Consider the following 27,140-nt stretch of genomic DNA (forward strand, 5'->3'; position numbering starts at 1 on the left):
TGTTCCAAAGCTGGGGAATATCAGCTATTTCTCCAAGGAGCCCTATCTATTCCTTTTAGGGGGAATGGAATTTGAACTCCATTTACTTATGGGCCATATATCAGTGGGCAGAGCTAGGAAATAACATTTTTCAGAGTTCATGAATTTAAATCAATGTTTACAATTAAAAATTAGTATTACAAGCTTTTTTCTTATTTTATATTTGCCTCTCTTTTCTCTTACAGTGAAAATATTGGTTCTGAGTAACATTAGCATATTTGCTTATATGTTTTATTATATAGCTTATGTTTCAGCACTACAATACCAGTATTACTAATGGAAAACATATTGAATAAAATTTGCAGTTCTCTTTGTCCTTAGAATAGCCCACTGAGAGTACATGTTCAAAAGTTAACGTAAATTACTATTTTCTCTACATGGTTATTGCTATCACTGTGATATAACTAGTTTAGTTTGTTTTTGTTTGTATTCAATTTCATATTTAATTTAAAATTTTTATTGCTTTTGAATACGTGAAGCATTTACATGGTTCAAAGTTAAAACTATATAAAAAGTATACTCAGATTAGCCAAGCTGCCATGCCTATGCCTCCAGCCCATTCCTAATCACCTCCTATAGATAATTATTTTCATTAGTTGCTAGTTTATCTTTCCTGTGTTTCTTTTAAAAAAATAAAGTGTGTACATTGCTATATTTATTGCGTTTCACCATGTGGAGTGTGTTCCTTGCTTTTAAAATTTCTTTTTATGTTTAGAAAGGGTTTTCTGTTCTAGTGGTTACCTTTTTACTGATAACATTTTATGTAATGCCATAAAAGACCTCTTTTTGCTTAAGCTTCTACTATTTGCCGTTTTAAATGTTCTTTGACTCCCATCTAATTGCCTTTGTGACAACCAATGAACTTATTCTACTCCTTCCATCTTCTCATATTTTTTAGTTGCCTTATTTCTATTCGAAATGTTTTAGAACATATAACATTTACACACTATTTTTTCAACCTAGTCCCTGCATTTGTTATAAAATTAAATATATTTTAAGTATATTTAATACTCTTCACCAGTACTTTAGCTGAAGGCTCCCCAATCAACTCTTGGCTGGATGAAGCTCTTATAGTAGAGTACTCAAGGAGGGCTTGTAAGTACAATATTCCTCAAGTTCTAGCATGTTTAAAATTTGTTCTAGAGCCTAGATACTTTAAGTACAGCTTGATGAACTATAAAATCTTTGGCTCACACTTTGAGTTTTTTTGAAAATGTTGCTCCATTGTTGTGTTGCTTGGTGTTATTGTCAAGAAATCTGGCACCATTTGATTTTTTTTCCCCCTTTGGAAAAAATATTAACTTTGTTTGTTGTTTTTTTTTTTCCTGGAGGCCCAGATAATTTTTTCCATGTCATTTTCTCTTTTTTTCCTTATAGCTGATTTATTCCTCTCCTCCATGTTCCTTATTTTCATGTGTATCTGTTCTCTCTTAGGAACCCTGTACTTTAGTTTTCATTTTTTAGATGATTTTACTATTTCAGTAAATTGCCTGAGTTTGATCAACTCTCATCTTCCTATTGAGTTTTTAACAGTTTGTTACATTCTTTCACATCTGCAGTTGCTCATTTAATGATATTTAATTCATATTGGAGTGATGTATATAGTTTTCCTCTGCTTCATATTTTCTAGAGGGTAGTATTTTCTATTAATTTAAAAGTTTTCACTTTCTGTTTTCCTTTTATAGTAGCCTTTTATGGGGGTTTGGTGGCTTTTTCTGTCCCTCGTAAAACAATGTAGGATTTTCTTGGATCAGCAAGAACAGATTGTTCTACAGAAGGAAGGGGTGAAAGAATGTAGGTGACGGTTTCATAGTTAAGGAGGCCCTCTTCTGTTTGTATGGTAAAGTGCAGTTTCTTTAATAAACGGCACATTTGGGGGGATTGGATTCTGCCATACAATCTTGTTTCTTTTGGAATATTTACTTCAGCCACTTGCCCTTCTCTCCAAGGGATTTCTCTCCCTTCCAAAGTGCCTCATGAAGTGTTCTCATGAACTTTCCAAATACTGGTTCTTGCCTGTTTTCAAGCCTGATTATTCACCTTCTCATTAATTTTGGGAACTTTCAGGATCCTTCCAAATCATTCCATTTTGCTTATGTTAGCTAATGCTAGTTTCTGTTGACTATAACCAAAGAACCCTAACTGACACATCAACCTCTTAACGTAAAGTTTGTGAATCTTCACAACCCCAAATCACACAGAAAGCCACAAGTATATGCACAGTAAGTCTGTTACAAGAGTCATCTCTTGTTTACTATTGCAGCTCTTCTAGCACAATGCCTGGGACACTCTGGACATTCAGTATATGCTAAATTTCTCTTATTACCTTTTTTACAACAGCACTTACCACAATTTGTAATTATCTTCATTTTGTGTTTGTTTTATAACTCTGTCCCCCAGTATAATTAAGCTCTACGTACATAAATATCATGTCATCTATTGATGTATCTCCAGTGTCTAGTAAAACTGTGGCAGACACTTACAGGTACTCAAATTTTTTTTTTTTTTTTTTTTTGCAGTACACAGGCCTCTCACTGTTGTGGCCTCTCCCGTTGCGGAGCACAGGCTCCAGATGCGCAGGCTCGGCCATGGCTCACGGGCCTAGCCACTCCGCAGCATGTGGGATCTCCCCGGACCGGGGCACGAACCCATGACCCCTGCATCTGCAGGCGGACTCTCAACCACTGCACCACCAGGGAAGCCCTCAAATATTTTTTTGAATGACTAAACAATAATCAGTTGTTAAGGATGATAAAGCTGGTGCAGCTAGATGAAGTATGATTTTGAAAAAGGTCAGTGTAACCACACAATAAATGATCTTACCAGCCCTCTCTATCCATCCAAAACAAACTCCTGGGGATTTAACTATGAAATCTATCTCATCTTACTTTCTCTAAAGAACTTCAAGTCAGTTTCAGTAAGAGAATATTTTTAAACAAATGTTGAGTTTACTTACTGAGGAAACATGTAACTTGAATTATCAGGCTAAAATGCCTTTCTTCTCCCTTCCATGGAAATTGATTTGTTTTCTATGTCTAGTCAGTTATCGAAATAGAAAATTCAATCAAATTTATTTTTTAACATTTTAAAATAATTTCAAGCTTACAGAAAAGTTGCAGTAATAGTACCAAGAACATACACTCCCTTTACCCTGTGTATTAGTTATCTATATAGCTGTGTGCCAAATTACCCCAAAGCTTAGTGGCTTAAAACGAGTACTTTTTATCTTACAGTTTCTGAGAGTCAGGAAACCAGGAGTGGCTTAGCTGGGCAGGCATTGCTCAGGGTTTCCTGAAGTTGCAGTCAGGATGTTGGCATGGGTTGCTGTCAGCCAAAGCCTTGAGCAGGACTGGAAGACTGGCTTCCCAGATGACTCACTCACATATCTGTTGGTGGAAGGCCTCAGTACAGGCTGCCTAAGTGTCCTCATGACATGGCGGCTAGTTTCCACTAGACTTGGGTCCTGAGTGAATGAAAAAGAGAAAGCTAGCGGGAAGATGCAGAGCCTTTTATGACCTAGCCTAGGAAGTCAGATACGTCACTTCTACAATATCCTATTAGATAACAGAGCCACTAAGCCCAGCCCACACTCCTGAGAAGGGGAATTAGACTCCTCCTCTTCCAGAAGAGAATATCACTGAATTTGTGAAGATATCTTAAAACCACCACACAGAAATTCACTATTTTTTTTATCACCTTGCCATTTTGCTTTATCACTCTCAACCCCCTCCTCTCAAATACATACATGCTATTTCCTAACCATTTTAGAGTAGGTAGCATGCATCATATTCCTTCACTCCTTAAGACTCCGGTGTATATTTCTTAAGGAAAAGGATATTCTCTTACATAACACAGTAATCGCACATTTAACATCGTGATACTTTAATTTGAAGTCCATACTCCACTTGTGACAACTGTTAACAGCGTTAATTAACAACGTTAATTTTTAAACAACACGGTAAAACAGGTAGTGGCCTAGACTATGTACATTTTTATTGGCAGGGATTAGAGAAAAGATCCTGCCTGGGGCCAGGGAGCTCCTGGAAACAGGCGGGCTTCAGCTGAGCTCCAGGCTTTCTCTACCCCCGCCCCCGGCACCAGAATGACAAAAGACTAGGAAAACTCAGTTTATCTTTACTCCTTCAGTCACCCACTATTTCTGTAAAACTATTTCAACCGTTTCCTTCGGTTCCGGTGTTGGTTAGAACACAGTTGGAGACAGCCCTCATAGTTGAGGACCCCTGGTTAAAATTCCAGTGCAACCGTTTATCAGCTGTACTTCCACTAGTAGGTAACTTTTAGAAACTTAAATTCTTCCTCTGTTTAGGGGCTCTAACACCGTCCCCAGCGCCCAGGGCTGTGGTGAGGGCTGAGCGAGCTGGTGAACGGAGAGCACACGGATCTCTCCACGCGCCGCTCCCTCCACCGGCTGCCTCGGCCGCGCGCCGCCCTCTTCCCTCGGGGCTTCCCTCCGCGGGCGCAGACTGCCCAGCGGCTGAGCGGGCGGGGCGCGTCACGTGGGCGGGGCGGGCTGGTCGACCGATCGCACGATGTGACGCGCCGCCGGAGGCAGGCCGGGCCTTCAAGATGGCGGCGGGCGCCCCGAGCGGCTCGGCCCGGCAGTAGTGGCGGGACGGCACTCGCCGCTGGGGCCGGCCGCCCCGGGAGTGGCTGCAGCAACGCCAGGAATCGAGGATGGTAAAATGACCCAGGGGAAGAAGAAGAAACGGGCCGCGAACCGCAGTATCATGCTGGCCAAGAAAATCATCATTAAGGACGGAGGCACGGTGAGCTGGGGTACCGCGCCGGGGAGGGTCTTTTGGGGCCCGGATCTCTTTCTGCCCCCAACGCTGAAGCCTGCAGCCGCCCCTGGCTGCCCCCGCTCTCCCTCACCCCTCCCGCGGTGCCGGTGTCTCGGGCTCCCGGGCCCCCAGTGCCTGTGCTCCAGGGGCTTTCCTCCCTCGCCCCGGCCTGCGGCCTCCGGGGCCCGTCCTCTCGAATGGAGAAGCCGCCCGCCTCTCCCGCACCTGCCAGCCTTTCCTTTGGCCGCTCCTGGAGGCCCTGCGGCCTTGAGCCCACGAGCGCCTCAGCCGCGGGGAGGAATCGACGCCGGGCTCCGCTGCCGGCCGGTCCGCCGGGTCGCCGGGTCGTAGCTGGTTCCGCCGTCCCCTTCACCTCCGCAGCCTCGCCTGCGCCGTCCAGGCCCCGCGAGGCCGTGGCCGCGCTCTGGAAGCGGCCGGGAGCAATCCCTGCCCTCCCATATGCTGCTAACCGGGTGGCATCTGGCGCGGCGACCCCGCTAGGGCCCCGTAGTGCGCTCGCTCCCTTCTTCCACGGCGTTCTGGGTCAGTGCTCCTGCTCTTGGCTGCGTCCAGTACGGTAAACACTGTCAGAAGGTGGGCTTTGCTCCTCACTTCCCGCAGTCTGGAGCGTGACGGAGGACACCTGGGGCCTAGACTTCAATCTGCTAGTTTTCAAAGAAGAGTCATCACCCTGTTGTTTTAAAATCACCTGGTGTATTTTAAAACAAAAAATACTAGGTAGAGTTGATCATGGCCTGAGGATTGGAAGACCTTTGAAAAGAAGACAGATTGAGGGCAAGAAAAAAATTTTTGCTTTTTAGAAACAGTTGTCATCACAGTCAACTTTATGCGTTGTGCTGTTAACCGGCAGGGGACGTAGGCCTTTTAATTGACAATAACTGGCCTATACTTTTTTTTAGCTGAAATTTCTCCGTTGCTACACTCTCTGGTCTTTGTTCCATTCTTTGATATCACATTCCGAAATAGAATGCAAAGGTGAAATACATACTTCACTTTTCCGAGAAATGTGCAGAAATGGTTCCTTTTTTCCATATTTGTTTGTGTTTTGTTGGAGCCCTCAGCTACTAGCATAGTGCTAAATATGTAATTAGGTCGCCATTGAGGATTTGCTAAATTCATTTGAAATCAGAGACAACTTTCTTTTGGCATTTCAGAATACGGCCCAGTTAGTTCTGCTAAAATTGAGAAAGCTTGGGACATATGTAGCAATTTCAGAATATACTTTTAGTTAACTGTCAAATCCATAGATGTCATAGCTTTGACATTTGGTGAAAAAAGAAACTTTGAAATTCAAGTCTTCAGATCTTTTTGTTGTATTTAATTTATTATTTAATTAATTAAAACATTATTTTGATTAAGTCAGTTATGAATTGTCATGGCTCTTTTGACCAAGTTGGTTAGAACTACTATGTGGGGAGAGAAATAGCTTGAAAGAATACTGGTTGCCTTTGTCAATCATAGGGATTTGATATTTTAAGTTCATCTACAATCTACAAAATAGAAGCATCAAAGAATTGTATTTTGTAAAAGCAAGTGATATTTAAGATTAGTAATTTTTTAAATGAATTTATTTATTTATTTTTGGCTGCATTGGGTCTTCATTGCAGCGCTCGGGCTTTCTCTAGTTGTGGCGAGTGGGGGCTACTCTTCCGTTGCGGTGCGCGGGCTTCTCATTGCGTGGCTTCTCTTGTTGCAGAGCAGGGGCTCTAGGCGCGCAGGCTTCAGTAGTTGTGGCTCGCGGGCTCAGTAGTTGTGGCTCGCAGGCCCTAGAGTGCAGGCTCAGTAGCTGTGGTGCACGGGCTTAGTTGCTCCGCGGCATGTGGGATCTTCCCGGACCAGGACTCGAACCCATGTTTCCTGTATTGGCAGGCGGATTCTTAACCACTGCGCCACCAGGGAAGCTCCTAGTATTTTTTTTTTTTTTTTAATAAAAGATAAGAATGAAGCTGTTTTCAAGAAACACACCTTTTACCTTGTAAAGTTCAGATTTGTTACCTCTGACTTTTTAAATTTCGCTTTATAGCAATTAAATCCTGGGCAATTTGGAAGAGGATTTTTTTTTTTATCTTGATATTTACTGAAGTTGTAGTGAATTCATAGCTTGCTTTTGGACACAAAATACAGTTTTTAACCCCCCCCATCATAAAATAAATGAAAGCTTCTTTTGAGGGATGTGGGCATGGGGGTATTATCATTTATCATCTTTGTACACTTATGCTGAACTTTCCATTCTAAGAGCACTGGACACCTCTTTAGAATAGGGACTTTGTTTATGCATCTTTTAATCCTACAGGGCCTACTATGTGAATTTAAAGTGATAAAAACACATTTAAAGTGATTTTTAAAAATGTGTCTAGTAGCACATTCTTAAGATGATTTTTTTTTGCGGTACGCGGGCCTCTCATTGTTGCAGCCTCTCCCGTTGCGGAGCACAGGCTCCTGACGCACAGGTTCAGCGGCCATGGCTCACGGGCCTGCTCACGGGCCCAGCTGCTCCGCGGCATGTGGGATCTTCCCGGACCGGGGCACGAACCCGTGTTGCCTGCATCAGCAGGCGGACTCTCAACCACTGCGCCACCAGGGAAGCCCTTAAGATGATTTTTTAGTGTAATTTTATTTATTCCCATATATAATCAGGAGATATTTATATTTCTAGAAGTGCCAGGGTAATATTTTGCAGTATTTGTATTTTAATCTACTCTAGCTGTAAGTGAAAATATGTGGAACTATTATAGTCATAAAAATAGTTTTAAAATGACATTTACTTCTCTACCTCTCTACTTAAAATTGGTCGGACTACTGTTATGAACATCCATGTGTCTGAGGCTATATGGTCATACATGACAGGCTCTGAACAGTATTTCACATCCCTGGCCAATGGTACTGACCTGATCCCCTTCCATTTTCTTCCTAGTGTTCAACAATGTTAAGATTATTTTGCTTTGTCCTTCTGCTAATGGCATCTTTGTAAGCTTGATCAGCCAGTTGTAATATTCATAAACAAAATTAGTAATGAGCTGTTAATTTGTCAAAAGCTTAGCACATACTTATTGTAGTTTTTAACAGTTTTGAAGAAGTGAACCCTTCTAAGCGAACCAGGTTAATCATAAGTAACTAAATGTTTTTTTCTTGAAATTGTATTTCAATTGGCGCTGAAGCCAGGGTAAGGCTGACTATTATGTTGTTCATTTGAGTAGTACACAATTAAGATAAATTACGTGAAGGTGTGTGATTCTGTATCAGGAATTCTTAACTTGGGTCTGTTCACCCTGAAGTTGTTTGCAAAATTTTCTTTGACTACACATTTTTCTAGGGAGATTCCACAAAAGGATCCATATTTCCTGAAAGTTTAAGAACAGTTGTTCTATATGAAAACAACATAAGTAACTAAAGAATAGTTTCACAGGTTAAATTCAATAAATATTTACTTAATCATCTACTTATACCATTTTACTGATGAAAGTAGCTGTGACATTATTGGTGATTTTGCTTTTTGAAGCATCAGCACATAGGATTACAGTGTTTAATTATGTTTTAATGTATGTAACATTTTGCTACATCTCTTATTCATTGCAGACCATTTAGGACAGTTGAATTGAAAGTGCATTCTGACATTTTAGAATGCTTCGGGTTTTGTTGTTAAATCATTACCATGTATTAGCAGATAGCTTATAAGTATTCTTGGTAGAGGCTAAGAGCCAAAGAATTACTTACATGAGTTATTTGTATTATCAAAGATAGAATTTTCCTTATGATTTTTTAAAGTTTTCTTTGTTTTGTATTGTGATCTTTATTGTTTTGTGAATACAGTTGTGAGTCTGCGTCTCTGACAAAGTGAAAAATGTCCATTTTTTCCACAAGTGAATTGGTAAAATGACTTTAAAAATTAGATAGAAAGCAAGGCATATGTGTATTGCTTTATTGGAAGTACCTGAAAAAAGTAAAATTGGCATTTCAGATAGGCCCAGAGATGCAGAGCACCAGCTACTTATTCTTGATATCTCTGATTTTAATCAGAATAAGTAGGAGTCAAAAATCATTTCAAATGTCTGGACCTAAGCTCTGATCATTTGCACTCTTCACCTGCTAGGATGGCTGAAGGAGTTGCAGAATAGCTCTTTGTAGCCCCCAGAGAGCAGCCTCTGGTTCCTAGAGTGCAAGCCATGAAGAGGGCCATGGTGCCTTTCAAAAAGCAGCTGTTCTTTGAAATCAGTAGAGCATGCCTAGAAACATCAGGATGTATATATGTCCTTTGCAAGCTTGTGGCAGGCAGAACCATGAGTGACTTACCTCCTTACCTCCTTGAGTCAACATTTGCTTTAGGTTAGTGTGTTTGAGGGTAAATTAGTAAACAGTTTTCTCAGTTTATATTTCCAGTTTGTCTTACTATAGTTTGAAGACCTGCTTTCCAACATCATCTGTGGAAATTCACTTACAGTTGAAGTGTTGAAGTTAAGTAAAAAGAATAGCTTTTCTCAAGTATCATTCTGATAAGTATGTATGATTTAAAATTTTCAGTTATTTAAAAGCTTGAGTTGTCTTTTGGCATTTTTTTGAATTAGAAGTGTCAATTAAAGTAACAGGTGACCATTTCAGCCAGGGCGCATCAAGATCCCTGAAATGGGTTTGTTTCTTTCAGAGCCAGATATAGTAGCTTATTCTTAATAATAGGTGTACTTTCTCAATAGTGTATAAATACAGTTATGAATTCTACCACAGGAAATACTTCTTAGGGAGTCTTTTTAAAACAAGAGGTGGTCTATATTTTATCATTTAGCTCTATAAATTGAGTAATTAGAGATTACCCTAAGACCGGTCTTGAGCTTAGGCTCCGTCTTAGACTTTGGTGACAGTTTGATTTTTGTGTTGATGGGGGTTTTTTAATTTTATTTTACCTTTTTAGTGAGTTTAGTTTGTAGTCATTTGAACTGTGTAAGCAATTCGGTGTTCATGGGGATAAGCACTTAATGTAATGATTTAACAGTCAGCCGCATATTTTCCCCTCAAGAATGGAGAGGGATGCAATAGATTGTCAAGTTACTTATCTTTTCAAAATTTACCTCAAAGCAGTACAATCTCAAGCTGTAAACCTTCTTTATTTTTTTAAGAGTAAAACTTGATCTCACTATACTCTTTTTTGTTGTTGTTGTTGTTGTTGTTTTTGCGGTACAAGGGCCTCTCACCGCTGTGGCCTCTCCCGCCGCGGAGCACAGGCTCCGGATGCGCAGGCTCAGCGGCCATGGCTCACGAGCCCAGCCGCTCCGCTGCATGTGGGATCTTCCCGGACCAGGGTATGAATTCGTGTCCCCTGCATCGGCAGGCGGACCCCTAACCACTGCGCCACCAGGGAAGCCCCTCACTATACTCTTGTTGAATATTTATAGGAAGTGTATTCCACTCTGTTTAGGGGCAGTCTAACCAATACCTCTTCACTTCTGTAATATACAAATATTGGATATCTCTTTTAAATTGATCCATAATGCATCCATAAAATAATTCTGAAGTCTCGCTGCAAGTTAAGCCAAAGTGACTTAATTAGTATAATGGTGTCTCTACATGTTTATGGTGATTCATACTTTCAGGATATAAAGGATCAGTTTTCTTTTTGTTCACAAATGTAGTAAACCTTGCCTTGCCTGATTAAGGTCATAGAAAATAAGAAAACACCAGCTGACTTTGTGAGAGAGGAAACACGATACCAATTACTAGTAGTAAAGCCTTATTTCCTCCAGTTATTCCATAATGTGTCAGGATCCCAGGAAAGCAGCTCTGTAGTTATGGTATTTTCTATAGAAATTTTTGTTTTAGTGTTCTTCCATGAAAAGCTCCAGGTCTTAGATGTCTATAATTAAGAATCTTTGTCTTTTTTTGTGTAAGACTTTTACATTAAATTATTTTAGTAAACTTAGTTGTATATTGTTCAGAGAAAATTCAGTGTTTCTTTCTGAAGATTTATTTTATCCTCATTCTCGATTGATAACTTGTCAGTATTAAATTCTAAGTTCAAAATTATTCTCCTTCATAACCTTATTTTTTTTCGTTGTGTTTTTTATTTCCCCAACTTTTATTTTGAGAATTTTCAAAACTACAGAAAAGTTGCAAGAATAGCATAATGAATATCTATTTGCCCATCCCATAGATTTGTGGTTCAGCAATTGTTAACATTTTGCCACATTTGATTTTCCTTTCTCTCTATATATTTTTTCATTTTTTTCTGAACCATTTGAGTTAGTAGTAGACATCATGACACTTTATCCCTAAAACGTTCAGGATGCATCACCTAAGAATAAGGATATTCTCCCACATAACCACAATATAATCACTATATTCAGAAAATTTAACACTGATAACAATAATATTGTGTAATATATAGGCCAGTCACATTTCCCCAATTTTCCCAATAACGTCCTTTATAGTCTTTTTTTGGGTGCAGAATTTAATTATTACATTTAGTTGCCATGTCTGTTCTGTCTAGAATAGCTTTTTGTTTATTTTTGATAATATTGACATTTTTAATAGTCTAAGCCTTTGTTTTGAAGAATGATCCTCAGTTTGGCTTATTCTCATGGTTTACTCACATGATAACATTCTATTTAATAAAAAGGATTATAATGCCCAGTTACTGGTGGAATTACTTCTTTCTCCTGGCCAACAACCCATATAAGTCCCTGATTCATTGATAGGAATATAACATAAGTTATTAAAGTCCATATTCCCCACAATAACTGCTGGATTCATAAACTCATATTGATTGGACAATCATAGATGTGGAATTTGAGAGTTAGATGAGGATTTAGGTAAGAAATTAATAGTTTACCCCTAAATGCTAAGAGAGGTAAAGTGACTTAAGTCATTTAACAGCTACTGACTCTCATGATAAGGGTTATCAGTCAGTCCATGAGCATGAAATACCCTTTCTATACTAGGCATTGAGCTATGCATTGAGATACTAAGATGGTTAAGATTGGATCCCTACTCTTAAGTAACAGTCTGTGGTAATATATGCAGTGTAACCATGCAACGAGTGTAGCTCCAGACTTGGGTGGGCTTTGCAGTTGCCTGGATTGACTGATCCATCTCTTATATGCTGTATTGGACTGTAAAATGGAGATAACATATCTAACTTGAAAGGTTAGAAGGGGTAAATAAGATTATGAATTTAAATCATTCTAAGTCTTTAGTGATTTTTTTATTATTTTAATCTCATGTATGTGTACAGTAAACCCATGTGATAGATGATACAGTAGCAGACAATAAGTATAGAGGAGGGAGTTAATAGGGGAAGTTGCAAATTTAATTAATGAATATATTGCCCTTTTAACAATATTTAAATACAGTAACCATATACTGAATGCCTAAAGTGATAGGTAGAGGAGACTTACAGAGTAATTCATTTCAGTTCTGCAAACACTTATTAAACCCTTTTGTGCTGTGCATGTACCACATGCTCCAGATTGTAGAAGAATAAAGCATAGGGCCTGCCTCAGAGAGCGTGAGCTTGAAAAAGGTAAGTTTAAGTTAAATAAAATGAAATAGGTACTTTACAAAACAAAATATAACTTTGTAAAAGTTATCTAGTGTTATAGGATAGGAGACTAAATAAGTAGATTTTTAAAAGGCTTAGCCAAAAGCCTAGATGATGAAACCAAATATGTTACCAATGGAAAGTATGCTTTGGGAAATGGAATTAGACTGGAGCGTGGAGGTGGGGTTAAAGGAGATTGTCCCTGACTTATGAGGTTGAAGTTAGAGGTGACTGCCATGGAATCATCTTTCATGCCTCCATAAGAGGGAAATTACTCAGCTGAATGGACTTTTGGCATAGTAATTATTACGCTTTTAGGCGGAATATCTTGGCATTTGGGGTTGGGTACGTGTTAGTTCATGTTCAAATTTGTCTCCTTCAGAATTTTCCACTGTGTACCTCTTAATTCTTTTGAGAATCTTCAAATGTCATATGTTGATATGATCTCATTATGCTGAACTTTCTACTCTTGATGCTGTAAACCACGCACTGGTCAAATATTTGCCCCCTACCTGTCTGTTAACCCTCTTCCCTTAGTCTTTCTGCCCAGGCCATGACCCTTGTATTCTTCCCAAATTGTCCTGGAATTTTGATTATGGATCGGTATTCCGTTAAAACTTAACATCAAAAGTCCTGCCTAGAAGTTTCTGTAATTCCAGATTAGTAAAATATTTTTAAAATTTGTCAGTTTTATTAAGATCTTGTATTACTTTTGAATTCATTTAAAACAGGATAGATGACTATGGATATAATACAACTCTCAAAATTACTAGTACCTTAGGGCAAGCAGCTGTCTCTCTCCCTGCCCTGCCTTAAGACACACATACACACACACACACACACACACTTTTTTTCCCCCAACTCTGGGAAATATGAGAGAATGGCTTAGGAGGGACAAGCATATGCAACTACCTATCTTTTACATAGTTTTTCTCTTAGATAAGTAAAACATTTTCTTCTTATTTATTTTTTTAAAAAATATTTTATTATTTATTTTTTTAATAGATCTTTATTGGAGTATAATTGCTTCACAATACTGTGTTAGTTTCTGTTGCACAACAAAGCGAATCAGCCATATGCATACATATGTCCCCATATCGTCTTCCTCTTGAGCCTCCCTTCCATCCTCCGTATCCCACCCCGTAGGTCATTGCAAAGCACCGAGCCCATCTCCCTGTGCTATGCTGCTGCTTCCCACCAGCCAACTATTTTACATTCAGTAGTGTATATATGTTGATGCTACTCACTTCGCACCAGCTTTGCCCTCCCACCCCATTTCCTCAAGTCCATTTTCTGTGTCTACCTCTTTATTCCTGCCCTGCAACTAGGTTCATCAGAACTTTTTTTTTTTTAGATTCCATATATAAGCGTTAGCATACGGTATTTGTTTTTCTCTTTCTGACTTATTTCATTCTGTATGACAGACTCGGGGTCCATCCACCTCACTACAAATAACTCAATTTCATTTCTTTTTATGGCTGAGAAATATTCCATTGTATATATGTGCCACATCTTCTTTATCCATTCATCTATCAATGGACATTTAGGTTGATTCCATGTCCTGGCTATTGTAAATAGTGCTGCAATGAACATTATGGTACATGTCTCTTTTTGAATTATGATTTTCTCAGGGTACATGCTCAGTAGTGGGATTGCTGGGTCATATGGTAATTCTATCTTTAGCTTTTTAAGGAACTTCCATACTATATTCCATAGTGGTTGTATCAATTTACATTCCCACCAACAGTGCAGGAGGGTTCCCTTTTCACCACACCCTTTCCAGCATTTATTGTTTCTAGATTTTTTGATTATGGCCATTCTGACCGACGTGAGGTGATTATTTTATTTTATTTTAATTTATTTTATTATTTTTGGCTGTGTTGGGTCTCCGTTGTGCGCGCGGGCTTCTCATTGCTGTGGCCTCTCCTGTTATGGAGCATGGGCTCCAGGCGCTCGGGCTTCCGTAGTTGTGGCTCACGGGCTCTAGAGCGCAGGCTTAGTAGCTGTGGCTCATGGGCTCCAGAGCGCAGGCTCAGCAGCCGTGGCGCACGGGCTTAGTTTCTCCACGGCATGTGGGATCTTCCTGGCCCAGGGCTTGAACCCGTGTCCTCTGCATTGGCAGGCGGATTCCCAACCACTGCGCCACCAGGGAAGCCCCTCTTATTTGAAGTACAGTCATGACTATTAGAAAAGATTTAGAAAATTCAGAACAACATAATAAACAATTTTATGTCACTTAAAATCACTACCTAATATAACTGTTGTTAACATTGAGGTGAGTTTTTATTTTGTTCTTCATAGTTGAAATTACACAATTTTATATCCTCCTTTGATTTTTTTAAATTTAACATTGCCATAAACATTTTTACTTGTCATTAAAGATTATCAATAAACAGTTTTTGGCTGCATATTATTCTGTCTAATTTATATACCATGATTTGATTGTAGGCTATGTAACTAAAGGTTGAACATTTAGATTTCCATATTTACTACTATAAATGATGCTGCTGTGAACATCTTTGTGGTGGAGCTTTTACTGAATGTTTGGTTATTTCCATGATAGAATGTTATGAGCTATTTTTAAAATTATTTGTTTATATTCTTTATATTTTTATAGCATCATAGTGCTTTTGTATTGGTTTTCATGAATGCTTTACCTAGTTAAGATATTAATCTTTTGCTATTTCTTGCATAGTTTACTCATTTTGTTTTCTTTAAATTCAGCTAATGCTATATGTGTTTTTCTCAAACTAGTATGCCTAAAACTAATCTTTTATTCTTTCCCTTTTCTTCACTGTCCAGCTGACCAAGGCAGAAACTGAAATCTTTTCATCTTTGATCTTCTCTACCCTCCTCTGCTACATCTAGTCATCCACTGACTGAGTCCTTATTCTATCTCTTAAATATTTTTTTGTATCCATTGACTTTGCTCCATCCCTACTCCCTCTATGTTATTAATACCTTTGCAAAGCTTTCCCAACACTGTCCTTGAATGATTAAGTGTTCTTCACTTAAGCAGCCACTTCCAGGCTTTTGGCTCTATGTGTATATTTATACACATTGTTATGTAATTATCATCTTACTTTTTATCAGTATTCCTCAGACAGTTTTCCAAGGAACTCAAGTGTTGGTGAGATACTGTCTCTTATATGACAGAGGATTTCATGGTCAAGTTTGGAAAATAATATCTTCTTGGAGATTCATAATATAAATAATATAAATTAGCATGTTAAAGGCCCTGAGAAGTTCTACTTGGCATTTTAATAGATGCTGAGTGTATGTGATGGTGAACAAAACTAGTTTGGAGCTTAACGAAATCCTGTGGATATTTGTTTTTACCTTATCTATTTGGTACTGGCCATGACCCCTTCCTTCCTAAAACTGCTCCTTTGTCATGTGACACTGTATTCTCTTGATTCTCCTGATGTTTCTCTGATTGTTCCTTTATCTTCATGGGTTCCTTTTCTTCTGCCCACTGCAGTTGACCCATGAACAACATGGGTTGAAACTGCCTGGGTCCACTTATACATGGATTTTTTCAATAAATACATGCTACAGTACTACATGATCTGCAGTTGGTTGAATCCACAGATGCAGAACCTGGATACGGAGGGCTGACTGTAAAGTTATACATGGATTTTTGACTGTGTGGGGCTCGGTGCCCCTTAACCCCTGCATTGTTCAAGGGTCAACTCTACTTAAATTTTGGTGTTTCTTGGGGCTCTGTCTTAGCCCACTGCTCTTTTCACACTTCATCTCACCTACTCTGGTGGTTTCAAATATCACATCTGCTGCTGACTGATTGTTTTAATCAGCCCTCAGAGGACAATAGAAATGTTTTAAGTACAAGGGTTATCTTGTAGATGGAATCTGAAGTAAATCTGAGCCTCATGGGGAAAAAAGAGCTAGGAAGCTACCAGCTTCCACTAGTAGACAGCCAAGCTAAAAACTTGGAAGTCTTCTTCTTGACTCTCCCTCCCACATTTATCAGATTCTTTCAGTTTCAAATCCTAAATTCTTATTTCACTTCCCTCCCCTCCAGCATCCATGCCACTCCCCTATGTCATGCCCTCATCACCTTTTGTTTGAACTGATTCTAATAGCCTGCTTCTGCATGCAGTTTGCTCCTGTTACATCCTTTAGGAAATCATCGTGATGTATTGAAAAATGCAGGTCTCATCACACCATTCTCTTGCTTAAAACTTCAATGGTTTCCTGTATCTCTAGAGTGAAGATGAAAAACTCCTTACCAAAGCTTAGAGGCTACTTCTTCTGCCTTCCTTTCAGCCTCAAACTGTTAATGGCCATTGTCTACTTCGTCTGGTTTTTTTCTCTGATGTGATTATCCACACTACTTCATTTTCTTGCAGTAACCTTTCCTTGCTTCCTCACTTGTATATATCTCTTTTACTGCATTTACATATAAGCAGATGATTATAGTGAGGCCTCTTCCTCTCTACACTGTGAGCTCCTTGAGATCAGGGAGTGTTTTACTGGTTTTTGTAATCCCAGCACCTCTGGTACTCTGAATGTTTGTTGAATGAATGAGGAGAATGAATACACTCATTCCCAGCCATGGTCCTTCAGCTCTTATGTCTCCCAACCCCTACCCCACCTCTGTTGTCTCTGATTCCTCAACTGCAGGTTCTCCTACCAAGGGGGTTTTCAGGTACCTGTATTCTGCAGGTTGGGAGAGACATCTATTTTTATAAAATGATGTAGCATTGTTTTCAGTGTATAGAGAAATCCAAATACTATTAATATTTTGAACATAAGACTACTGAATATATTTTTAAAACTTAAGTATGACATTGTTATATGTATTCATTAAAGTTGTCTTTCTGTTATATAAACTTGTTAATGGAGACTGAGTTAATGTTATTGGTCATTTGCTTTTCTATCAATTTAATATTGCCCTTAGAAATATAAAACCCAGCAACTGAAGTAATTCTTAAGATATCTCTAGCAGCAGTATAAAGTTAATTTTGTAATGTCTTTCTTGTGTATATCAAGTCCAAGATCTCTCATACACTACTCGGGACTTTTCTGCTTTTGAACCATGTTGGTGTCTATTACCATTCTTGCCACATGATTCATTTATGTTTTGGGATCAGTGCAGTAGCCTCTTAACTTTCCTTAGTTTTGCCCCCTTTTAATCTATCTGTTACATCTTTGCCGGAATGATCTTTCTTAAAACTTTCATCTGATTACATGAGTCTTACTTAACATCCTTTAGTGGCCCCCCATTGCCTTCAGAATTGAACATAGACTCCTTAGCATGGAAGTTAGCCCTGTGTGCCTCTAGCTCATCTATCAGTACTCTCAGTGTGCAGCCCGTGTTCTAGTTGTACTGAACTGTATGAGTCCTGTAATGCCTCCTGCTCTCAAGCCTTGCCACCTTTGTGCAGGCTGCTTCCTTGACTTCTGCTGTCCTCGTTCCCACTCTTGCTCCTGGCCTACTTCCTTTCAGCCTTCCTCCTGGAATTCTGATACTCCCCTCCCCACTCTGGATTCTGTGTTCCCATTGCACACGGTGCTTATATAATGTATGTATTTGTTTCCTTGTCTGCCCCCATCACCTTGAGGACAGGGACAATGAGTGTCCAGATATTTGGCATAGTGCCCAATACATGAATGTTCTCCATAAATATTTATTGACTGTTGTCATTGTTAGTAATTTTGGAATGCACCATTAATGTTTTAAAACTCTGTTTTTGTAGCCTCAAGGAATAGGTTCTCCTAGTGTTTATCATGCGGTTATCGTCATCTTTTTGGAGTTTTTTGCTTGGGGATTATTGACAGCACCCACCTTGGTGGTAAGTAATCTTTTAACTTATTTATCACTGACTTTAAAATTTCTTTTTCTTCGGTTTCAGGAGGGAAATCAGTTTGGGGAGGAAAGGAAAAAAAGGCTCTTTTTCCTTTCCAAGGTTAATTCTCCCACCAATATCGTCAGCCCTTTAGTACTGTATTTTACTGGTTTAGTTGTCTTTTCCAACCTTTACTTCTCCCTTACTTTTTAGCAGGGCTTGGGCAGGTGTGATTCTTCTGGTGAACACTGGACAAGTTTAAGCAGGGCTCAGTTCCCCCTCTGGGGAAGGTGGAAAGGATTCTTATACTGACAAGCTTAGGAAGAATGGTGTCTGTGCCCTGAATCACTCAACATTATTATTTTGAGATTCATTCCTGCAGTTGCATTTTCTAAATACAAGTTTCTTTTAGTTTAGGCAGAGGATCTAGAGGTAACCATCTAGAGAGGTCATTCTTTTCATAGCTCTAAGCTGATTTTACTCAAATATTCCCAGGTTTAGAACCTCACAAAAAGACCTCCCTGCCAGACCAAACATCTTAGGTGATAGCTAGTTTTCTCCTGTCGGTTTAGATGAGGGGAATGGAATGAAGGAAGGAGTAATGGTAGACCTCTATGATATCTTGAAAGGTGTAATCAGGATAAATGTACAGCTTTCTAAATCCCAGAAGAACAGATTTTAAAAGAGATATACTTCTTGTTTTTTCACAAGCTTGTTTGTCGATACACAAAAAAGACTTTTATAAAAAGTTTGTTCATAAATTGAATGATCATATATAGATAGATTGAACTAGTCTAATAATCATTATGATTATGACATTTGTAACCACATTATACTGTAATAACCTGATGTCAGGGGGCTACTGTGGTGTTGTAATAACTGTGTTCTCACACCTTTGTATTAGCTTTCTAATATTAGAGTGTGCTTATTTATAATCTACCAATTTAACATATAAATCTGTCTGGTGGATCATTAGTCCTATGGTTTAAAGTACTTGAGCTTTGTAATAGCAGTTTGTATGTATTTATATGATGATGAGTCCAGGCACTGTAAATACGTCTAAGCACTGTAAGTACATTACTTTAAATCCTCAAAACCACTTTATCAATGAGGAATTAGCCTCATAATGATGCTGAAAGCTCAGCCTCTCTGTACACTGGTGCCGAGTCAAATCTTGGAGGCAGAGTTTTGGGTGAAGTAGAAGAGAATAGCTTTATGGCTTTGCCAGGCAAAGAAGAACACAGCGGGCTCCTGCCCTGTGTGAAACTATGAACATGTGTCCCAACCTGGGAGGATTTGATGAAGAGTTTTATAGCAATAGTTCAAGGGTGGAGTTGCTAATAAGATTAGGGAGGGTATGTGTAGGGCCTGCACTCCTTTAATCTCTTCTCAGGTAATCTTGATGAGCTTCTCTGGTTCTTTTAGTCTGGCCTCAGTTGGTCTTCTCTGGTATGGAGAATGCTGACATCTTCCACTTGGTTTTAATTCTATAAAAGGGCTTAAACATATTCTTATGTGTGTCCCTTGAGGTGGAACCAGGATCCTGCCCCAAGGCTGCACTATTGTTTCTTGACTGTTCCTGCCTTGACTCTGCATCCCTTCCCTTCCTGGATTAGCAACTGTTCAACTGTTCAAATCTGCCCTTTGGAACTCAGGGAAGGTCATGGAGGCTGAACAGAAAGGCTCCCTGTGCCCAGGAGCCCCTACAGGGTCCTCCTCATTTTCAATAATACAGATGAGGAAATTAAGGTTTAGAAGAGTTAAGCAACTTGTTACTCTGATAGTAAACTGCAGTTTTGGTTTTAAACCTAGGCTTGTTTTGTTCCTAGTGCTCAGTCTTGGAGAATACTGGTAGCAAGTGGTTCATACCCATGTTTTAGGTAGTTGAGTTTATCTGCAGCGCAACTACTAGCTAAGTAGAGAGGTTAAAATATTGGGTATTGGGTAAACTGTGAGCAAGCCATCAAAAAAAAAAGCTTTTTGTGATGATTCCATAATTTGTCATCATGATTTGAAGTGCGTGTAGCTGTTTTTTAAATTCATATCTCATTTATATTTTTTAGATATCTCAACTTTTTGTCTAACTTTGGTATCATTTTTTCTAATAGGACAAAAAGAGATTGCCTTCTTTAAGAACAAGGAAGAAATCCAGTTATTTAGATATAACTGCTTGCTTGTTAGTTCATTTTTCATAGCTATGGGAAAACTGTGCTTAGTACGTTCTTAACTATTTTTTGTTGATTAAAAAATGGATAGTACCTTTGATTTTTCTTTTTCTCTCTTTTTTCTTTTACTTTTTAGAATACTGAATTGAATTATGGTCAGGAAAATGAAAAGTGCTAATTTGGGACTTAATGAATTATTTTTCTATTGCCAGCATAAATACATATCTTAGGATAATTGCTATAACATTGTTGCCAATTATTTTATTTATGGAAAGACTTCTTTCACCCCATTGTTGTTGTAACAGTTACTCTTAATTCCCATGTTTTTTATTAATACTTGAATTTTTAAAAATGGTGAAATGATGAGGTGTTACATGGGGCAGTTGTCCATAATATTATCATAGTCATAATTCTTCACCTTTTTCAAATTTTCACCTCATTATTTTTTTTAAATCAAGATTTGTCTCATGAAAAATAAGTTCAAGTATAAATGAATGTTAAGCTCAGAGTTTTATTTTTCTGATTCTTTTCTCATCTTTAATGTATACACATTTTAAAAAATAATTGCAGTGTTTGTGCTCTACATTTTTTTGCTTGATGGGGAAAACCTTGGGTGGTTTAGGCAAAACAAGGATTGAATTGTAGAGATTAGATGTATCTAAGTGTTGAGATTTGTTATACTCTTGGTACTTACTGGTGTTTTGGCCTTTGGCCATTGGAACAGCAAGAATCTTTGAAACATCATTGAAAAATAGTTGTGCATGGGAAATCTATATATATATATACAGTTCTCTCTCTATATGTTACATATGTTACTTTTTTAGTAATTAGAAACACAGTGTCTGCCTGTTGTAGACCATTAAGCAATGTGAAATATGTAAGAACAGGAGAGTTCTCCTGCAGCCTTACTCATCCCTCCAGGCAACCATCAGTTTAGGAGATTTTGGCTTCAGGGTAGGCTTTACCAGCCCCATTAGGACAGATTGGCCAACTGGAGATGAAGGTTTCAGCTGTTAGAATGTGGTATCTATTAAGTCAGTGATTTTTTTAAACCAGAGGTGAATATTAGTGATACCTGTTTTTGTTTTTTCCCCCAAATACCTAGGCCTTACAACCTTTCTGGCTGAAATCAGAGTTTTCAAGGGGGAGGCTCAGGCATGTATATTTTTTTAGAAGTGATTCTCATATATCTAGTATATATCACTAATTAATAACCAGTATACTAATTCACTGTGGGCTTTTAAAAAAGGTTTTGCTCATTTTGAGACTTTCTGCTTGCAATTTTTTATTGTTGTTGATTTTATTAGCAGGCCTTTTCTCTTTGTTTTGGACTCCTATACTCCTCCGTGTTGGGGTGTGAGGAAAAGTGAGTTTTGGGGTAGAAGGCACCAAGTTGTAGCACTTTGCTCTCTTTTCCAAAAGTCTGTTAACCTTTAAACATTTTATTTCTGTCTTATGTGTTTTGAAACTGATTATAAATGGTGCCTGCTAGAGAGTCACAGCTCTTATTCATTTAAAAAGGGAAAGTGAGGATGAAGATATATTTGAGTTTATTTGCATTTTATGTATCTCTCTCTTCCCATACATAGCTCTCAAAAATTATAAAATTTAAGTGTTTCAATTTTCAAAGATACTCTTTGAATTAATTCATTTAACAGATAACCAAATTTAAAACATATTAATTATAATAAATGTTTGGTTTTGGATTTGTAATAACCTTCATTTTAAAAAGTAATGTGAAGTTAAAAGAAATTTTAAAAAAATTTCATGTGGTTGCAATTATCTTTGAGTTTTTGCAATTATCTTTGAGTTTTTAAGCCCATAGAGCTTCCAGAACACTGTTGTAGAATACAGTAAAAGAACAAAGGCTGCGTTCTATGTGGAGGACCTGCCCAGGGCAGGATGGTGAAATCTCCAACAAGGGGATTTACGTTAATTACACAGAAGAATTTTATATTGACATTTTTAAGGACAGTAATCTAACACTTTGAGAGGTTATGACTATATGGTTGGTTCATAGTGGGTGTTCAGTCAGTGATTATTGATTGACTAAATAATATACATTTACATAAAGAGAATTAATGACAGTTGGACTAAGGATCTATAATGCTAAGAACTGGCTTCACTTTTTGACAGACCTATGGCTCTACAAATACTAGGCCAACATTTGATGGTTCAGGTTGCTAGATGCACAATCCATGTTATGGAGCAAGACCCTGCACTCCAGTCCTCCAGCCTCTCTTCTATATCAATGGCTTAGCATTCTTTGCTCAGAGATAGTCCTGAAGCATTTAATAGTTTAAGGACTATTTACTCTCAAAAATTTTTAAGTTCTTAAAAATTTTAAGATCCATAAAATTTATTGGAAAATGACACATTTTTTTCCTATTCAGCCCCAGTGCTTAAGGGTCCCCCAGGATCAAAAATCTTTACAACCAACATTTTTATTACTTCTTATATTAATATTTGTCTCTGTTAAAATTTTTGTTAAAAAAAAAAGTGAGGGTTTATTTATCTTTAGCTATACTCATTTGGAGGGGTTATAAAAGTTTTTATTTTGTAACATTTGGTTAAATCAATTTGCATAATTGTCATGTTATATTAAGTCATTTTGAAAGCAGAATTAATTATGTTAATTATGAACATTTGTGAACGGTTAATATATGAAGGCACTCTATTGATGAGGCACTAATAGAAATAAAAATATATTAACTGCAAAGTGTAGTAGATATAGTGCCTGTCTGCCCTTAAGAAGTTTGAAATATAATTGAAAAGAAATATTTATCAAATACCTGAAAAGATGAAAAATACAAGACCTAAGTAACAGAGTACTGTAATATAAAAAATATTAGAAAGCTATATGTGATGACCAAGGGAGTGCTGTAATCACCTATTATATGGTCCTAAAGGAGAAATTGATTGCTTTGGACAGGAAAGTTTGGTAGCAAAGGAGCAATATGGAAGATTTTGGGGTCGACTAGATAGGGAAGATAAGGGGAACAAACATTTATGGTAGATAGGATATCATGTGTAAAAGTATGAATATGGGAAAGCATAGGAATATTTCTAAAGTAGTGAAAAGACCAGATTGATTGGAATGGAAGATGGCTTGGCAAAGTGAATTGTTAGAAATAAGATTTAGCGTATTACAAAACTTCTTGTAAGCATTCGTTATGTCCTTCTTTCTTTTTAACACCAAATCCATTCTTTGACCCTAGAAAGAATTGGCCCTTAGTAATAACTGGAACAAAAGCAGATTTAAGTTGTTATGAAAGGTTTGGGGATAAGGAGTTTAAATCTTTTTCTCTAGTACAAGAACTAGCAAACTATGGCCAGAGCAAATACTGCTAGTACCCTGTTTTTGTAAATAAAGTCTTATTGGAACACAACCATGCCTATTCATTTACATATAGTCTATGGCCGCTTTTATTGAGCTGAGCACTTGTGACAGAGACTGTATGGCCTACAAAGCTAGAAAAAACTGAAAATGTGTACTGTCTGGTTCTTTACAGAAAAAGTTTGCACCCACCTTCTTTGGATCCATGGGTCTTCACTATAAATAATAAATAATAGGGTTTTTCAACTACCGAGATTTGGGGCCAGATGATTATTGTGGGGGAGGGCTGACCTGTGTATCATAGGATGTTCAGCAGCCTTCCTGACCTCTACCTCATAGATGCCAGTAACATATATTCTTTCCCCTGACCCCCGCCCTCCCCGATCCCTCATGTTATGATAAACATGTCTCCAGACATTGTCAGATGTCCTCTAGGGGTCAAAATCACCCTCCGTTGAGAATCACAAAATATGTGAATATCATAAATATGTGATTTTTCCTATATTAGTGATTTTCTTTGAATACTAAACATTTCTAATTTTATTTTTACATAAAAGCTAATTTTTGTTAAATTTCTAGTTATTGGCAGAAGAGTAACTGAAGAAAAGCGAGCCTTCTAATCCTTCTAAAGGTTTTACTTGCAGGATGTTAGAAAGTACAACCAGCATAGTTTTTCTTCCTAAAGAGAAGATTTTCCGACCTGTCTCATTCCCCACATTGCCATTCTCTATTGTTTTTATTGAGAGACAGTATGGTATAATGGAAGAAGCATTGGCTTTAAGTCAAGCAAGAACTCAGTTGCCACATCTGTAAAGTGGTAATATCTAATTCATAATATTGTTAGGATTAAGTAAAAGTATATATAAAGCCTCTGATACATAGGCTGTGAAAATGGTGGTTGCTGCTTTTTATTTTTTTAGTTACCTTTCCCCCAGTTACTTTCTCAACCAGTGAGTTCCCAGTGGTTCACTTGTTACCCAGTGAACAAACTGATGCCATGTGGTTTGAGACCAGGCCTTGGAAAGGATAAATAAACTTGTTATACATTTTCATGGGTTGGGTTTTTTTTTCTTTCTTTCTTACCTTATGGAATCTCTAGGTCCACTTTTTGGCAATTAAAATTTCCCTATTTATTCTCCTAGTCTCCTATCTTAGATAATACACCTGTCTGTAAAGGGAGTTATAAGTCAGTCAGTTATATGTTGGAAGCAGGATAGCATAGTGAGTAAAAGCATGGACTTTCACGCTTGACTTCCTGTGGTCACTTTCAGTTTTGCTACTTACTATGTGATCTTAGATAAGACATTTAACCTCTCTGTGTATCAGTTTTCTAATAGGGCCATTACGAAGAATGAAAGGAGATAATGTGATAAAGTGCTCAATTTAGTGCCTTGTGACATAGTAAATGCCGTATAAATGTTTGGTATTATTAGTATTTCCTCATATGCATAGTGTCATACAAACCTGAAAATTTATATGAAATAAAATTGGATTGTGTTATGAAGGGATGTTTTACATTTTACTAGGACTAAAATGTAGCATGAGCTTTTTATTTTGTTCTTATTCTTTAGGTATTACATGAAACCTTCCCTAAACATACATTTCTGATGAATGGCCTAATTCAAGGAGTAAAGGTAGGATCAATCATATATATATATATATATATATATATATATATATATATATATATATATATGCATGTACACAAACATGCACAAATATACTTATGTAAATATATGTAATTCTGCCAGTTTATTAAGTTAGTTGATCAATCTCCTAAGTATGAATTTTTACAATTGGAGTATATCTTGGGGGATTACTTAGCACTTTTTAAATGAACTGGGTTTTAAATATGATTTGACTTACATATAGCCAACTATGTATAATAATGATAAACCACATCATAACAAATTTCCCCTGTGTTTTATGTGTTGGCACTTCCATTACAAAGATCTGAGTGCTTTTTGTAAACTAGCAACAAGAATATAGATTGAAGAGAAAAGAACTATTTAAAAAATGCATGAGTATAAAATATATCAATATGGTAAAGTTTTGATTATTCTACATATTCTTTACTCTTGGTTCCATTTGATCAACAAGTTTATAAACTGATAATTAGCATATAATATTCCTTCTAGAATTGCTAGAGTTGTGGTTGAGAATTCATTAGAACGTTTTGTGTTTAATATGCTACCACAGCCCGCAGATGGTTCTGTATGGTCTTGGGAAATTGAAAAATTATATACAGACAAGAAATAAGTTGTTTATCTAAAGTTTGGTGATATACTTATTTTAGAAATAAACTTGTTTAAAATTCTTCTGTGGTAGTAAAATGATTTATTTTTGGCTCATCAGTATACATAGTATATGTATTTTCTTCATTTAACTTTTTTTTAGGGTTTGTTGTCATTCCTCAGTGCCCCACTTATTGGTGCTCTTTCTGATGTTTGGGGCCGAAAATCCTTCTTGCTGCTAACAGTATTTTTCACGTGTGCCCCAATTCCTTTAATGAAGATCAGCCCATGGTACGTGCACATTCAGATTATAGCAACTAAATATCAACTGTTAATTGTTTTCTGAATATTCCCTTATTTCTTCCACTTTTTTTTCCCATCCTATCTATGTAGGTTTTTAATTTATTTTTCTAATACATTTATTCTTTGATACAGATAAAAGGGCCTTTAAAAATATAGTAGCTAAGTAATATAACAGTAAGTAATAAAGTTTTTTGAACTAGATGCCACTATAGGAAGCATGTAGACTACCAGCTAATCTGCTTTTGGATTTCACAGCCCAAATTTCAAAACAATATTTTAGGTACTGGATAGGGTTGCTAACTTTTTATTTTCTTTTTTTTTTTTTGCGGTACGCGGGCCTCCCACCGCTGCGGCTTCCCCCGCTGCGGAGCACAGGCTCCGGACACGCAGGCCCAGCGGCCATGGCTTACGGGCCCAGCCACTCCGCGGAATGTGGGATCCTCCCCGACCGGGGCACGAACCCGCGTCCCCTGCATCGGCAGGCGGACTCCCAACCAATGCGCCACCAGGGAAGCCCTAACTTTTTACTTTCTTAAGTAGGATGTTAAACACAAGGTTTATCATCATCTATATTAATTAGGAATAGATTTTGTTATATATCAGTAAAGTCCCAAATAATCTTTTCTTAAAAACAAGGAAATTCACTGCTAATTTCTCTCTCCATATAAAAGAAGTCTGGAGTTGAGTAGTCCAGAGCTGGTAGGGCAGTTCCCAGGAACCAGACTTTTTCTATCTTCATGCTCTGCCATCCTCCACTATCACCTCACTATCCAGATGGCTGCTTAAGTGAGCTCCAGCTGTGTCACCTTCAGGCAGAAGAGATGGAAGGAGTGGCTACAAAGAGCATACTGCCTTCCTTTAGGGAAACTATGGAATTCCCACCCAACTTCTGCTTGCGTCTGTT

The 27,140-nt window shown here is 37.9% G+C and overlaps 1 protein-coding gene across 1 annotated transcript in view; it reads left to right on the forward strand.

Annotated features, from left to right (window-relative positions):
* Positions 1 to 4,689: 4,689 nt before the first annotated feature.
* The window catches only part of MFSD14A (major facilitator superfamily domain containing 14A), a 38,009-nt gene continuing 15,558 nt past the window's right edge, over positions 4,690 to 27,140 (forward strand). The window contains exons 1-4 of the mRNA XM_065877095.1: positions 4,690 to 4,826; positions 18,108 to 18,203; positions 25,271 to 25,333; positions 26,097 to 26,224. Of these exons, the coding sequence (XP_065733167.1) occupies positions 4,743 to 4,826; positions 18,108 to 18,203; positions 25,271 to 25,333; positions 26,097 to 26,224 (371 nt within the window). The 5' untranslated portion in view covers positions 4,690 to 4,742. The remainder of the gene's footprint in view (positions 4,827 to 18,107; positions 18,204 to 25,270; positions 25,334 to 26,096; positions 26,225 to 27,140) is intronic.

This window comes from Phocoena phocoena, chromosome 1 (assembly GCF_963924675.1).
Source record: "Phocoena phocoena chromosome 1, mPhoPho1.1, whole genome shotgun sequence".
Lineage (NCBI taxonomy): Eukaryota > Metazoa > Chordata > Mammalia > Artiodactyla > Phocoenidae > Phocoena > Phocoena phocoena.